Below are 16,876 nucleotides of genomic sequence, written 5' to 3'. Positions count from 1 at the left end.
CTAACCCTAAGAGCTTTTCCAACATAAAAAAAATAAAAATAACTTGGCTAAGTTATGCTATAAGCCTTCTTTATAAATTCTAACTTGGATTAATTTAGACACTTTCTAAAAGCTTCCTCTTTTTCTTAGAATTTGAAGTCCTGGTTCATGTTTGATTATTTGATGGGGTTAAAAGTTCTTCCATGGTCATTAATTAAAATAATGAATTCTTGCTTCATTGTAAAGCTTACAAGTAGCATCATATTCAAGTGACTTGTGCCAACTATTTCTTCAATGAGAAAGCAACTCAAGATTTTAACAAGTGAGTTAATTAGAGGAGTTTGAGATTCACCTACATTTAAAGATAAAAAAGGTTACAATCTAAAATCATGAAATCCATATATTATATTGTAGATGTCTAATTTCGGCTAACTATTAGTTTTGAAATATTGTGTTATAGAAAAAATTACATCAAGGGCGTTCCAGTGCAAAAGCACCTAAGGTCATTCCAAGTGCGGACGCATCCATGGGCGTTCCAAGCATGAAAGCGCCCAAGAGCATTTCAAGCACGAAAGTACCTAGAAACAAGCATGAAACAACTATTTATATGTGAAAGCGAAAGTAACTCAGAACGAGTGATAGGGTTTATGAGTTATCTCCACATTTGGGATGTTCGAAAGAGCTTGACTTGGTGGTTTAGTACATGTGCTCTACCTTTTTTTCTTTAAAAGTATACGTGACACACTATCAAGTGTCACTACTCCATTACCTAAAACTTACATCCACTACCCAACTACATAGTCATTCTCTTAAATCCCATAATTTTAACTAATCTTCCATGACAAACATGTTCTTCCATGATTGAACATATTCTCCCAACTACAACTAAGAAAATGTTCCTGTTTAGTATAAATTTAAGAGTCTTAGAGGTTGGGAAAAAGGAGAAATTATAAGAAACTCAGTAGAGATTATCCTCAAAGCTCTTTCAATACTCGTCCAAACATTCATCCTACTCAACCCTTTCCATCCGATGTAACCTATTGCTTTTCTCCACCTTTTTTTTATTTCTCACCACTTAGCACCAAAGCACTTACAATTCAAAGATTGCTCAAATCTTCCTTTCTGCTACCTTTACTGCATTCTGCTTCACTCATTGCAACACATCCTCTATCCCTACCGAAAGAACCCTTTATATTTTGGCGACTTTACTAGGAAGAAGTGATTGCAGTAAATGAAAAAAAAATTTTACCAAAAAATTTTTTATCATAAGATATGGAGAGTTGTCCCGACAACCAAGAAATGATCGTTCTCACTTATGTCTAAGAGCTCGTGAAAATTGTTCAAGCTTCCTAAAAAAGATGCAAGTGCTGGAGAAAAACAATAAGCAAATGATGGAGACCATCACCTAGTTTGTGTCTTCAACTGCCACCACCTCTCAACATCCACCTATGCCAGTAGAAAAGCCGCTAATGTGATCAATAACAACAGAAATGGAGAAAGCACGACTAACATACTCCTCAATACCACTAATCCCTCTATTGTAGAAAATATCGTTATGGTAACTCTTTCCATTAGCGCTAAGAGTTTTGTTACAAATGAAAAGCTAGAAAAAATGCTCGATTAGAAGAACAAAAGTCCCAATTTCTCAGAGTTTGACCTGAAACTACTCTATCCTACTAAGGTAGCTGCTAAGTAGTACCCCAAGGATTACACCAGCCCAAAATTCAAATCATTCAATGGCAAAACCAGTGATGCTCGAGAACATCTCATGAAGTTTGTAGAAACCTTTGAAGTCGCAATCTTGGACAACAATTTAAAGCTGAAGGAGTTTTCTAAGTCCCTCATTGAGAAAGCCTACACTTGGTACGTTAATCTCATTCCCGGCTTAGTTGACTCTTGGAACCAGATGTGTAGGATGTTTGCAGAAAAGTTCTTTTCTACCTAAAATAAGGTGACCTTCATTAACTTAGGGAGAAAACATCAGAAATCAAGAGAAGATCTTATGGAGTACATCTAGCAGTTCAGGGAACGCATACTGGATATACAAGATTCTCATGATGAAAAAGAACTGGTCAAAGTATGCATCCAAGGTATGTTTGATAAATATAGGGTGCATTTGGAAAACCTACCTCTTCCTACTTTTGTTGTAGCTACACGACGGACCAATAATACAATCCTTAAGCAAAAAGGAGCTAATCGTTTCAACAAAGAAACACCCCAACTATGAATGCAATCTAAGGAGGAGGTAGGGAAAAAAAAAAGGACATCGAGAAAACCTATGGCAAAGTGAGAACTTTAAAAGTAGACAAGATGAAGAGATTACTACACCTACATTCTCAGCTCTATTTGACCGTGTGAGGGCACTTTTTCAAGAATGGATTAAAGATGAACAAATAAATTTGCCTTACATATCGAGACCACTAAAAACAGAAAAGATATCCAATCTGCGCTATTGCAATTACCATTGTGCAGTGGGCCATTTATGTGCTAAATGTATAAACATGAGTAAGATATTTCACAAGATAACACAAGCAGAAAAAGGCTTGATTGGAAAAAACAAGCTTCAGAATAATCCACTCCTTGCACATCTAAATGCACAAAGACATGTAAATGCAATTATCAGTATTCAGGAAGAGCCTACCCTTCCTTCTAATCAAGAAGAGGATACACGTGCAGCTACTATGGTTACCTCATCCATTGTTAGCTCACTCATAAAGACACCTAGCTGTAGGCACTTTTTTTATCAACTTGGCTTCTCAAAGGAATCAAGAAAGAAGATAGCCACAATGTTAGTTCAAATAGTTGGTTTGCAGCATAGGGAAAACCACTTGGTGGGTCAACCTACAAGGAAAATGGCAAGCGGATATGAGAATGTCATAGAATTCACAGAAGCAGACATGTGCATGTCACATCCTTATCACAATAAGCCACTTTATGTATAAAGCAATGTCAACAAATACCCAGTGCGAAGGACGTTCATTGATGATGGTTCCTAAGTAAACCTCATGCCACACTGTCTACTCTAAAGGCTATGAATATAAACCTAAAGAGTTTGCGTTGTCATATAACTATTACTTCCTTTGACAACAAAGAAATTAAAACTATAAGACAAGTCATGGTGAGTTTCAAAATAAAACCTATTCAAGACCAAACTTCCTCCCACATTATTGTTTCTGATGTGGTTTATTACCTTATCATAGAAAGTTCTTACACACTCATAATATCATTCCTTTTTCGTGCCATCAATGCATCAAGGGCTATTGGCAAGGGAAGGATATCTTCATTCCAACAACCAAGACACCATTTGAACACCATGAGGTTAGTTACACCGATGCTTCTTTCTTTGAAGAACCAACAAAAGAAAGTGAAATTGCCATAACTAGGCCCATAAGTGTTCCACTCTCACGATGGGAAGAATACTCCAAGAAAGAAGAGGAAATCATATCAAAGAAGTATAAGCAAAGAGGAAAAAGAAGACGTTCCAAAACAAAAAGGGAAAATCCCACTAGGATAAGCTCTTATGCCCGGTGAAGATGATAAAATTTTACTGGTTATAACGGGATGCAAGTTCTAAAAAAGTATCATCTCCTAACCTCATATCACATGAACCACTTGATATACCATCGTCTTGTCTTCAAGTGGAAGAACTAGAAAAACCTGCAACATCACTTGTAATGGAATAGCTTCAAGAACCGAAGCCACAAGGCAACAAGTTGGTAGAGCTCAACTTAGCTGAGGAAGGAAAGACTCCCAAACCACTATTTATGAGTAAGAGCCATTTAGAAGAAAAAAGAATAACAATGGTTCAGCTACTAAAGGAATTCCAAGATGTGTTCACATGGACATATGAGCAAATGCTTAGATTGGATGAGAAATTTGTCACTCATGAGTTGCACATATCTTTTGGAACCAAGCTAGTAAAACAGCATGCACTGGTATTTCGCCATGAAATAACAAACTAGATAAAGAAAGAAATAAACAAACTCCTTAAAGTTGGATTCATCAAGCCAATCTATCATCCAACTATGCTAGCAAATGTGGTTCCTATAAAGAAGAAAAACAGAGCAATTCGAGTGTACATGGATTTCAAAGATTTAAATAAAACTTGCGCCAAGGATGATTTTCCTCTTTCGAACATTGATACTCTCGTGCATGCTACAGCTGGTCATGAGATGTTCTCATTCATGGATGGGTTCAATAGATATAACCAGATAAAGATGGCACCTAGTGATGTAGAGAATATAGCTTTCAAAAACCTATTTGGCAACTTTTACTATACAATTATGCCATTCAAGTTGAAGAATACGAGTACAACTTATTAACGTGCCATGACAGTAATTTTTCATGACATGATGCACGATTGCTTGGAAGATTACGTAGATGACATAGTAATGAAGTCCAAGAAAACCCTAAATCATCTTGGAAACTTGAGAAAGGTGTTCAAGCGATGTCAAAAATGCAAGTTATGCATGAATCCCTTGAAGTGTGCCTTTGGAGTAACAGTTTGTAAGTTATTGGGTTTCGTGGTTCATTGGAAAGGCATAGACGTGAACCTTATGAAAATAAAAGTTATTCAGTCAATGTCACCTCTATCAAACCAGAAGGAACTTAAAAGCTTATTAGGGAAAGTTTCTTACATCCGAAGGTTCATTTTAGTCTTAAGAAAGATCATTATGCCCTTCCAAGCTTTTCTTAAAAAAAGGGCCTCTTTTTCACGAGTGAGCAACAACAGCAAGCATATGAGAAAATCATAGATATTCTTGCTTCTCCCAAGACAATGACTATGCCAATCCAAGGGAAACCAATGATGTTGTACCTCACTTCAACTCTACACTCAATTAGTGCTCTACTTGTTCAAAAAGTAGAGGGGCAAGAACGACTTGTGTATTACTTAAGTAGATGTTTACATGAGAGTGAATTAAACTACCCACCAATGGAGAAATATTGTCTTGCACTGGTGTACACAACTCAAAAACTTAGTCATTACTTCTTGGCTCACAAACTTAAAAATGGTAACCAAATCATATCCCATCAAATTCTTGCTCTCTCAACTAACCTTATCTAAGAAGATAGCAAAGTGGCTATTTTTACTTGAAGAGTTTGACATTTCAGTTGTCCAACCTAAGGTGATTAAGTCTCAAGCTCTCAAATTTGTATTCTATTATAGATAAAATTACATCAAGGGCGTTTTAGTGCAAAGGCACTCGAGGTCGTTCTAAGCGCCAAAGCGCCCAAAAGCATTCCAAGCACGAAAGCACCTAGAAACAAGTATGGAACAACTATTTATACAAAAAAGTGAAGGTAACTCTGAACGAATAACAGAGTTTATAAATTATCTTCACATTTTGGATGTTTTACAAAATTTGACTTAGTGGCTCAAATATGGATATAGTTAAGAGAACTTCCTCTTACCCTTTCATTGAAGTACATGTGCTCTATCTCTTTTTCTTTATTCTTTAAGAATATACATGACGAACTATCAAGTATCACTACTTCATTACTCAAAACTTACGCCCACTACCCAACTACACAATTATTCTCTTAATATCCCATAAGCCATTCTTGTAATTGCTCTTCCATGACAAACATTCTTTTAATACCCAACTATTACTAAAAAAGTACTCCTTTTCAGTATAAATATGATAACCTTGAAAATTGAAAAAAAAGAAAAATTATTAAAAACCCAACAAAGATTATCCTCAAAGCTCTCTCAATACTCGTCCAAACATTCATCTTACTCAATCCTTTCCATCCGTCATAATCTGTCGCTTTTCTCCACCTTTTCTTATTCCTCACCACCTACCACCAAAGCACTTACGTTTCAAGGACTGCTCCAGTCTTCTTTTCTGCCACCTCTAATGCATTCTGTTTCACTTATTGCAACACATCCTCTCTCCTTACCAGAAGAACCCTCTACATATACTCTTAAAACTCTCCCATGATAAGGAAATTAACTAAGTTATGTTTTAACCAGGGTTTTATATATATAAAAGAAAAACGAAAAAAACAAAAAGGAAAGAAGATCAAATTAGAGTGTTCAAAGAAATTTCATATAAATCAATCTTTGAGTGAAAGGGTAAAAAGAAACGAGGAAAAGAGAAACTAAAAATAAAAAAAAATAATAACGAGATGCCAAACCACAGCTATGATTATTGTACAAAAAAAAAAATTAGTTCGTCATGTGTTCGAGGCATTAGAAACTGAACAATGTGCTCTTTGGAACTAACCATGCCACAAATCAGCTGAAGGAAAACATACAGCCAGCAGAAGGCCCAAAAATATTTGACCAAGCTTTACAAGTGTAAGTTATTGTTGCTTTCTTCTTGATGCTATTTCTGAGGCCAAAGCTTTGCCTACATCCGTCTGAAACTTCCCTGCAGATGTGTTCATTTCCATCATTATCAACTGCACTCAAAGTTGTCCATGAATAATGCAAAAAAGCTCAATGTATATTTTTCTTCTAAGTCGGTTATTCGTTTACTAAAACCAATGATTTAGCATGTTTTGGTTTAATAATAACAGTACTAGTTTATTGCATCATTTTAATCTATTAGGTTGCCTAAGGTAACAAACTCAGTTTTCAAGGTTGAAAGATCACGAAGAAAGAAGAGAATGGAAATTAAAATTTTGTTTCAATACAAAGTGGTTTCCCCAACAGAGGAAGCACAATTAGCAGAACCTGAACCATTCTTTCTCCTTTTACATAGTGTACATACATACACACTCTTCCAACTGATACAGATAAGATCATTATTCTGAATCTCATATCACCTCCAAAGGGTACAAACTCACTCCCATTTGCGCATACCACTCTTCCAACTGTGATGTGATTCCACAGAGTCATAAGTTAAAGAGCATCATAATTCCTGACCTCTCCTATTCTGCAGCATGATTGTTCACTTATGAGCTTACGTTTCTTTCTAAAGTTTTGTAAATGCTACTATGACATTGTCATTAGAACCACTATGTATTATAAAGGTCTATTCTATATGCTCTCAGCTTCCTTCCACATTTTTCTTTCACCATTTAACAAACTAAAACTTTGAAGGTGAATCATATTATGGCATGTCAAACAAGATTTAATGGATGTTAATGGCAAACCTAGCTACCCTAAAGTTTGGTCCAGATTGAACCAATTTTGAGACTTAGAAGGTCAAACTCACCTATTAAAAGTCGGAGCACTGAATTAAACATCCAAGACAAATTGAAGGCCAATATTAAGTACTGAATTGGTCTCTTAGCATTTTTAACGTGTTAAAATTTATCAAAATCAATAATAGTAAACAAACAATACATTGAAGATAAGGGAAGGCTTGAATTACACACCAGCAGTTGACCGGAAAAACTCATCCAAATCCACCCCTTGTTCTGCATAAATCCAGAATGAAACTTCAGTTTCCATGTAACATTATTACAGTGACAGACGACTACAGAGATTGGTTAGTGTTAAAATGAAAAGAAAAGAAAAAGGGGAAAATTTTGAAACAGAAATAATTTAGAAAGAGAATAAGATATTGACTAATTTTCTGAACTCATCAGACACATTCCACACCATTCGAAATGAATGCACCAAATAAGCAAAACAAATCAGCTATTTGCACCCAAGAGCTAGTGTAACCATGCTGTTGCACACATCGGGCTTAGTTGAAATTTAAGCATGAACACAACAAACTAAAACAAAACAAGATAGTTGAAAACTGAAAACTTAAAATCTGTTTAAATGCTCATCTCTATTAAAAAATTTTTAGCACTTTGAAACTTGTTTTTCAAACATAAATGACCACAAAAGCCTAAGATTCAGAGGCCAACAAAAACATAAATAATATACAGCCTTCTCAGCAGCAGATGTAGTGATATTTATGTCAACTCAGCAGTGTATAAGACTGAACATTTGAGAGCGTTCGTTTCTACTGATTGCATAAATATCACCATGAAAAACTGATTCATCTCATCTTAGTAAATAAATCAGCAATGATTATCTAATTTTCAGATTTCAAAATCACATTAAAGCTACCCTTCCCCTATACTGCCTGTAGCTCCGTTAGTTTTCCACACTCCCTTTTTTCTGTACTTTTTCCCCAATTTTAAGCTTATTGTTAATAAGTTGTAGCACATTCTTGAGATATCATTCAAACTAATTTATGTTACTGTGCACCAACCACATGATGTGATTTAACATTATGATCAGATCTTCAAAATTGATGTTTATACACAAATGAAATTCAAAATGATGAAAAAATAGGCAAGAACAAGAACCCTTACCATTTTCATATTCTAAGGCTTGAAGTATCATCTCCACCTGAATGTAACACGAAAACCCAACGTCAGATTATACAGAATTTATCAGCTTTAGAAAATTCACTTTACAGACCTGAAAAATATGATATATAGATTAACAGTGATAAAGTACCAACATTAGTTCAAATGAGATTAGCTTGCATAAGTTCAGGACATTGATTGAAATGGAGGAGAACTAAACTGAATTTCAGGGACAAATTGGTGAATTAATTTAATTCACCGCATCTACTAACATGAGATAAACACATCAAAATAAATGGGCAGACTATCAAATGACAACAGAAAAACTTACAACCATACCTTGGAATCAAATCCATTGTATTGCTTGTTGTATCATACAAGTAACTAAACATACTATTAAGTCATTGATTTTCTATACTAGGCATAATATAAGTGCAACAAGAATACTAGAAAGCCCATTCACACTTGATATGTTTGAATGAAAAAAATTATGAAAAAATAGAAATAAACATATGTTACATACCTTGTCAAAATCTTTGACAATTTTGGCTTCTGAGGAAGAATTTTCTTCATACTCCATCCATAATTCCTCTATTTCTTTCGCTGCAATCAATTAAGCAGATAACTTATGTGGAATTATACATCATTTTGAGATTAAGTCATTTTTTTTTCTTCAAAAACAATAGGGTGAAAAGGTAGAACAATTAGTTAACCTCTTGACCCTCCACCAAGTAATTTGCACAAATGATCCAAGGCTTCCCGCTCTCTTCGACTCTTCTCAGCCTTAGAAATACCATCTGCTGGGGTAATATCGCCAACAATGGCTGTTCAAACAGATAAATAAATAATTTATTATGACCATTAATTGTCCTAGGTTCAAATCACATAAAATCAAATTGAATTTATTCAAATTTTTAGGCTAAAGAGACAATTTTTTTCTAACCTTCGGCGATATCATGAACAATTGCCATTTTAACACACCTAAAAATAAAAATTAAAACAAAAAGTGATAAACATCTTAACCAATGCAACAACTAAAATTTGTTCATGAAAAAATAGGGAAAAAAAGTACTAACTTATCCCTATCAATTCCGGGGATATCAGAAGCAATTAAAGCCATTAATCCCATACGGTACATATGATCAGCGATTGATTCTGGATTCTGTACATCTCTCCGCACCCAACCTGCTCTCTTCGTCGTCTATCATTATCATTTATTAAAAACAAAATAATTCGCCATTTTTCTTTATTCGGAATAAAAAGATACCAAACTTTTTAAAAGAAAAAAAGAAATTGTTGTCTTTTTCGAAATAATCAAATATTTACCTTGAGACGGTGGCAGAGACTGAGAAAATCGATAGCAGAGGAAGCAGAGGAAGGAGTGGCAGCCGCAGCCGCAGCCACAGCCGGAGCCACAGCCGGAGCCCCGTCACTGGAAGAGGAGGCGGCTGGAGGATTGATATTGCCACCATTGGTGACGGAAGAGTTAGATGACGAAGCCATTCGGTGAAGTGTAGAGGCAGACGGTGAGCGAGAGGTGCGGGTGAGCAATGACTTGAAGCTGAGTCGAGTTGAGGAAGTGAAAGAGGGGACTAGGAATGCTAGTGAGGAGGCTCTACAGGGAAACACGCGGCTCCCACTCCCCATTTTTTCTTTTTCGACTTTCTTAATATCTTTAGTCCTTTTTTAGCTCTTTAATTAATTATTCTTTTGCGGTTGCCCAATCTCAAATTTCAAGGGGAAAAAGAAATTTGGCATGCTCCACAATGTAGATTCAAAGTTGGATCTGACCATCCACGTCATGGTCGACTGGTAATGGACGGTCCCGATTCCTTTTTCTTGGATTGGGGACTTCACAGATTCTGATGTGAAATATTTTCATTTTCTTTTACTTTTTAGTGAACTAGATATAAATCTTTTATTATTTTTATATATTTTAAAATTAAAATTAAATAAGTATTGATAGAAGGATCGTGAACTGTTAAAGTAAGACAACCTAAATACTTATACCTGAAACCTACGTTAGGACAAAGTGATGAAGAAGGAATTTATTACTCTTGCTAATTATGCCAAAAACAGTAAAAAATTAACAAGAGCTAGCTTATGGAACATAGTTCCCAAACTTGGGAACTCCTAGGCGCAGTGGCTGATGAATTAGTAGAAAACTCGGGCGTTTGGGCAATCAAATTAAACAGCTGGTCATGACAATGTGGCCCCATGCTCATGAGCTTGCCACAACAATTCTTGGAGACAAGCTCGATGCCTAAATTGCCATTTAGTATGACAGCGTCGTTCCTAAATATCAGATCAAAAATCTCACCCCCACAGTCTTCCCCTAGTACCATTGCACAACGCTCGTAAAGATCCTCCACGTCTTGGGCCTCCGGCGACAAGGCTGCCATGTCATCTGTAACTGCTGAGGGCGAAATGTATCCAACCTCGTCGTCGAAGTAGGGTTCAGGGGCTATGAATGGTTCCATGTCTTTGTTTGCAAGTGCTGCTGAGGTTATGCCTTGCTTACACACAGATAAAATTGCCAAAAGGATGGTACAAGTAGTAAACTTTAGCATGGTGTGTTGTTAGTTTTGCTGTTGAAAGAAAATTGTTAGGATGGGAATTTGAGGGTGAAACCAATGTATTTTATAGGCGGAAGAGATAGTCTAATTGACGGTTTTGAGTTTCTAAATAGCTTTTAAGTCTTTGTAGGTTAAATGTAATTTTGTTCTAACGCATGTAACCTGCATTAGTGAGCTCACGTGGGGAATTTGCATAACTTTAAGAATTTAGGTTTTTTTTCCTGTGACAAAGAAAAAATGTTTATTCTTATTTTTAACCATTGCAAATTAATCTTAACTATTTTTATAGATGAAATATTTAATATTTAGACAAAAACATAATCCCACCTACAAGTTGAAGTAAAATTAAGAAGCATATTATAATTTCTTTTCTTATATTTTTAATGTTTTATTTTTTTTTAATTTTTAATGGTTAATTATTAGTGTTAACATATCAAAGAGTCAAATATATCATTTTAAAATAAAAGAGATCAAAGTAATATATAATGTCATCAAAACTTTATTACTTAAATAAAATATCTGAAACGTACAAAAACCCAATTGAAAAAGATCCAAAATGTCAAATATCAGAAATCCTATATTTGGCCATTCACACAAATCATATATACTCACCATTTCCATTTAGGTCTTTGCAAAATAATGATCAAAGTAAAAAATAATAATAATAATAATAACAATAAAAATGATGGTGACCACAAGAAATTTATATGAGGTTTGCGTTGCGATTAGTATTAGCAAGGCCATAATTTAAAATTAAGGGACGTTTTCAGTTTATTCATTGATTTCAGCTCCCAATTTTCATTGCAATAGAAACGATTAAAATTATTCACCAAAAATAACTTTGGTTAGTTTTAATTTTATGCGTTGGGGGCAAAGTGTATGATACAATCGTCCCAAATTTGGTAGCTTCTTGCAATACCCGCAAATGCATTTGGCTTGTATTGAGGCATTGTAAAAATAGTCTCCACGAAAGCGCTATGGCAATGCCATCCCATCCGCACAAGGTCCAAGCAGCACTCTAGACTCACAGACACATTCTGGAACAGATACGAAAAGATCTCTCTCCCACACTCTGCACTCATCAATGACTTGCATTCTCGCATAAACTTTACTTGGTCCGACGTTGGTTGGGGTGCCGGAAATGCTATTTCCTTGTTGCTAATATTTGCTTCAAATGCAGCAATTGCGGTTGCTGAGAGAAACAAGCTATTCAACTTTTCCATGATTTAGTTTATTGACTCCCCATCATCTCTCGTTGCTACTTCTTATATATACGTATAGGTGATGAGATACTTTCATAGCATTCACTATTCAAACAAAACGCTTTATTTCTAAATGAATTTATTTTGCTTCCAACTGTTATGACTTGGGAAATATATATATATGGGACACAATTTAAGTTCAATTTTGATCAAACTGATACATTGATGATAACCTTCCTTACATAAATTGAGATTTTTTATTTCGATATAGATGATACAACTTTTTCAAATTTACAAACAACTTAATTAGAAGATCTACACATCTCTTAGCAAATAATATTTAAGAATTAGATAGATGAATATAATAATTAATTAAATAAACATGTGATGAAAATGTAATTAATTTTCTTTATAAAATTTAAAATTTCATTATGAATGAAAAAAATGAGAATTTTTTCTCAATCCAAACTCTCTCGGGAAAAAAATTAACTAACAATAACGTAAAACTTGCAACAAGTGATAGCACATGGGGCTTTAGATAATATTCTCCTATGTTTTGTTAGAAGAACATCGGGTTTTCATTTGAGACTTCCTCCAAGCAATTTTGGTAAGGTTTTATAATTATTTTTATTTTGAAAATTTTTTAAAAATTGTTACTTTTGACTTCCTAAAAACTTCCATTTTTAAAAGATTTATTGTACATAATTATGATTTTTGAATTTAATTAATTAAAATTTTATTTTTACAATTTTATTATTCCTAAATAGCATTTTTGAAATAATTTCATAAGTTTAAATAGACCTGGCAACTCCCAAAACAGGTCAAATTCGGCCCAAAAACCATTTTTGTCTCTTCTCCTTGCATTTCTACTATTAACTCTCAAAACAATGTCGTTTTCGCTTACACTGCTATTCCCAAAACGGCGTCATTTTTATATCATGAAAAAAGATAAAATGAAGTAATTATTTTCAGTATGTATAAAATAATATGATTCTTATCTTTACCTTTTATCTCAAAATCAAATCCATATAGTTTTTACTCTCTATTCATATGTGTATATATGCATAAAAAAAAAAGCCAAAGTACCTTATTTGATCTTAATACTAATTTTCTGAAACTTATTAGAGAGCTTCTTAGTCGATATTGAAATTGTTTGTTTTTTTATGTTCATTGTGAAGTTAATTAACGTGCCTATTGGATAACCATTCATCATAAGAACTTAAATTTAAGTTTATATATTTTTTGATGCTCCTCTTGATAGTATTACTACATGTTTCTTTACATACTATCTAGACATAACTAGACCTAAAATGGTATAAATTATTTTATTTTTCTCCATAATATATTTTTAAAAAATCAATACACCAAAGTCAACTTTTTTTTGGTACTTTTCATATAAAATGAAAAATAAATATTCAATTTAAAAAACCAGTGCATTTGACCCATAATTTTTAGCTCTAATTCGCTGCATTGGACATGGACTTAAGCAGAATGATTGAGCATGGCATCCACATCAATCTGATTGGCCGGCCATCCATAATCCAAGCTAAGCTAAGTCACTCTGTCAAATCGGTCAGATTATTTCACTCATTCAATACAAATGGCCAAAACTGTTTTTTGTCTTTTCCTTTTGCAATAAAGCTTTGGATCCAAGTTGTTTCCTATAATTATAAATCCAGGTGAACTGAACCCTAATGTTATTATACAAAATTTTATGTTTACCGAAGAGGAAAGGAAAAGGATAATCCTGTCCATCAAATTAGTATTATAATGAAGGATGTTAATCACCTACTACCAAACATGTCCACATGTTCACCAATCAAACAAAGACCCCACAACTTGTCGGTGAGATGGCCTTTATTCTTTGGAAAAACAAAACAGGTTACTTTACGCAGCATTTTATTTTTTAAAAAGTTTCTTTGGATTCTTCTCCATCCTTCAATCCTAAGACTTCAATCAAGAAAATTATAAAAAATATGGAAAATCCAAAAGAGTTGGACTTTGCTGTTACGGTCGTTCGGTGCAGCGGATTAGCAACAACTGATCATTGCTGATAACAATACTGCAAACCACGGAGCAAGTTGCACTGCCTGCGTAAAAGAGTCCATAGAATGAGATAGTAGGACAAAAAGGGGAGGCCCAGGAATAGCCCATGGTGATGGAGCGGACAACCCGATTGTCGGCAAGGAGAGCCTGAAAGGCGAAAGCTCAATGCGACATGACGTGTGCAGTCTTTACAGCTGGAAGAGAGCGTGGGTCAGACCAAAGTTTTAGCCGAATCCAACGGCAGCCGTACACTTTGCTTTTGCTTTTTTGGGTTTTTTTTTTTCTACAAACTGTGGCCCTTACTCCAACTGTCTTTCACGGTTGTCCCACCTGTCCCTTTCTTTTGAGCTGTCGTCTTCTTTGCTTTCGAAACTAGTTGTGTTTTTCAATCTCATGACCCTAAAAAGCCTTCTCTTTTCTTAAATGTCAGTAAAATAAAAAATAAAAAGGGGTATTCTATCTTATAATCTGATCAATCAATTATCCAACAAAATGCTAACAGCGAAAATAAATCTATAAATGACAAATAGAAACACAGAAATTTTGACAACATATCTCATTTAGTATAAAATACATAAACGGATCAAATTGAACATTACAGGTAAAATAAAATTATCTAACTAATATCAATTATTATCTCCAAAAACTGAATTAATTAACAACAAACAGATGAAATTAAAATCCACAAAATTAGTTAAATAGCCTTAAAAAATGAAATCCAAATTACCGTGCAAAAGCATCATATTAGCAAATATAAAAAACAAACCAAGTAATTATCAAAGCGAGATATGAAACATTTAAAACGAAATTAAGAAAATGAAGTCTTTAAACTTTACTTACAGAAGACAAAACAAAATCAACAAAACTAGTGGGGTTACAAGGTTTTCCACTACTCCCCCAAGCAAAGAATGTGTAATCCTCGTCTTTTCTTTTTCAACTTATACGGGTTTTCCGTTTTCTTCCCATTGCAATTTCCTTTTTCTTTTTAATGGGGAAAAAGAAAATCCCTACATAATTTAAAAAATTAAAAGGAGAAGAATTTAAAAAAAAAATTATTGTACACCTTTGCGATTATTATAACCATAATAAGATAAATACCATCTAACAAATTTCTTCAACCCGGTCTGCAAATCGGTTGTGGGCTTATACCCGAATTCTCTTTGGGCCGAACTTATGTTGGCATGAGTGAACGGAACGTCACCGTTTCCGGGCATATCCACAATATTCCTTTTCGCCTTCACCTTCAAATGTCTTTCCAGTATATTCACCAACTCCGGCACTTTAACCGGCGACGTGTTGCCCAAATTAAAAATTCGATACGGAGCAGGACCCCGTTTCTTCCCCCCCGAACCGGTGCTTTTTCCGGATGTATCCAATGACCCCAAACAGCCTTTCACAATATCATCAATGTAAGTAAAATCTCGTGCCAAATCAGCACGATTTTTTCCTCTATATATTGTGATCGGTTTCCCTTGCAAAATATTTCTCGTAAACGAGAAGTACGCCATATCGGGCCTTCCCCATGGACCATACACGGTAAAAAACCTTAAACCAGTAATCGAGAGGCCGTAAATATGATTATAAGTGTGAGTAATTTCTTCACCTGCCTTTTTCGTTGCTGCGTATAAACTAGCAGGCTGGTCGGTCCGATCCTCTTCAGAGAAAGGAACTTTTTCATTTAAACCGTAAACCGAACTCGAGGAAGCCCATACAATAGCCGGCTGGGGATTAGCCGACTTGCAAACTTCGAGAAGCGTTACGAGACCGGCTATGTTGCTGTGAACGTAAGAGTTAGGATTTTCCATGGCGTACCTGACTCCGGCTTGGGCAGCCAAATGCATCACGTGAGTAAAAGCCACCACGTCGAAAAGCTTAGCCAATAGCTTGGCATCGTTCAAATCACCTTCAATGACCAGAATGCCGTGGCTGTTAAGCAGCGATTTCCTTGCTTTTTTTAACGAAGGATCGTAATAGTTATTAAAGTTGTCAAGCCCAACGACGCCGTCTCCGCGTTTCTTTAGAGCAAGGGAAACGTGTGTACCCACGAAACCGGCCGCCCCAGTTACCAGAACGGACATGCCACCAGAACGGTGGATCTGAGAGGAGCTACGGACTTGTTTTTCCCATTGAATACCACCCCAGGAAGCGGTGAAGTATCGGCTACCGGAATCAACGAAACTTTGGAAGCTCAAATACGACGCCGTTAATGCGATCAAGAAAAGAGCCCATAAAAACATTGTGCTGGTTGAGGCGAAGCAACGGTGGAACTGGCGGTTCATATTGTGGGCTCTGTCGATCTTGAATTTCCCCGGCGTCGACGGGAACAGTTCATCCTCCAAGGACGGCATTTTCATACTATCCTCTTTTTCGATTTTTTTCCTTTTTCACAAAAAAGAAAAGGATTTTGTTGAATTACTTGATTAGCGGAGGCTGAGGAAAGAAAGAGTTTTTTTTTTTTTTTGAATTTCTGATTTGTGGAAATTTAAATAACAGATGCAGAAAAAAATAAAGAGAGGCGCGTTTTAATTTTTCCTGCACCTGCTAATTGAAGCAAGGTGAGGAAGGGTTATATATAGTGGTCACCCACAGAGAAGCGACAAGTATACGCGTGAACGCGTTCAAGGACGGTCAGAGTAGATGAAAGATGGAGAGAGAAATTTTAACAAAACTAAAATTTCTTACCGTTTACTATTAACTTTTGTTATTTTCTTTTTAATTTTTGTGACTATGAGTGGACTAATTTTAATTTATGGTACGCGGATTTGGTTGAATATCTATGATTGATTGACTGATTTTTTTTCTTTTTCAAGGAAG

General features: G+C 35.1%; 2 protein-coding genes across 3 annotated transcripts; both read right to left on the bottom strand.

The window, feature by feature from the left end:
• On the bottom strand, positions 6,008-9,928 carry LOC18589064 (HD domain-containing protein 2). Of its 2 annotated transcripts, none has more exons than XM_007013881.2 (8): positions 9,565-9,927; positions 9,315-9,439; positions 9,182-9,219; positions 8,952-9,062; positions 8,762-8,841; positions 8,242-8,278; positions 7,306-7,347; positions 6,008-6,353 (listed from the first exon to the last, which is right to left on the bottom strand). In XM_007013881.2, exons 1-8 carry the CDS (start codon positions 9,883-9,885, stop codon positions 6,286-6,288), a joined length of 822 nt encoding a protein of 273 aa, XP_007013943.2. In that variant the 5' UTR covers positions 9,886-9,927; the 3' UTR covers positions 6,008-6,285. The 2 variants fall into 2 exon arrangements, with proteins under 2 accessions (XP_007013943.2, XP_007013944.2); XM_007013882.2 differs by lacking the exon at positions 6,008-6,353 and adding an exon at positions 6,617-6,860 and having other exon boundaries at positions 9,565-9,928.
• LOC18589067 (UDP-glucuronate 4-epimerase 1) lies at positions 14,836-16,616 on the bottom strand. Its single transcript, XM_007013885.2, has one exon. The coding sequence runs from the start codon at positions 16,414-16,416 to the stop codon at positions 15,115-15,117; it is 1,302 nt and encodes a 433-aa protein (XP_007013947.2). The 5' UTR covers positions 16,417-16,616; the 3' UTR covers positions 14,836-15,114.

The sequence above is a fragment of the Theobroma cacao genome, chromosome 9 (genome assembly GCF_000208745.1).
Source record: "Theobroma cacao cultivar B97-61/B2 chromosome 9, Criollo_cocoa_genome_V2, whole genome shotgun sequence".
NCBI lineage: Eukaryota > Viridiplantae > Streptophyta > Magnoliopsida > Malvales > Malvaceae > Theobroma > Theobroma cacao.
Note: the sequence above shows the minus strand (reverse complement) of the source record. Positions and strands in the feature narration are given on the sequence as shown.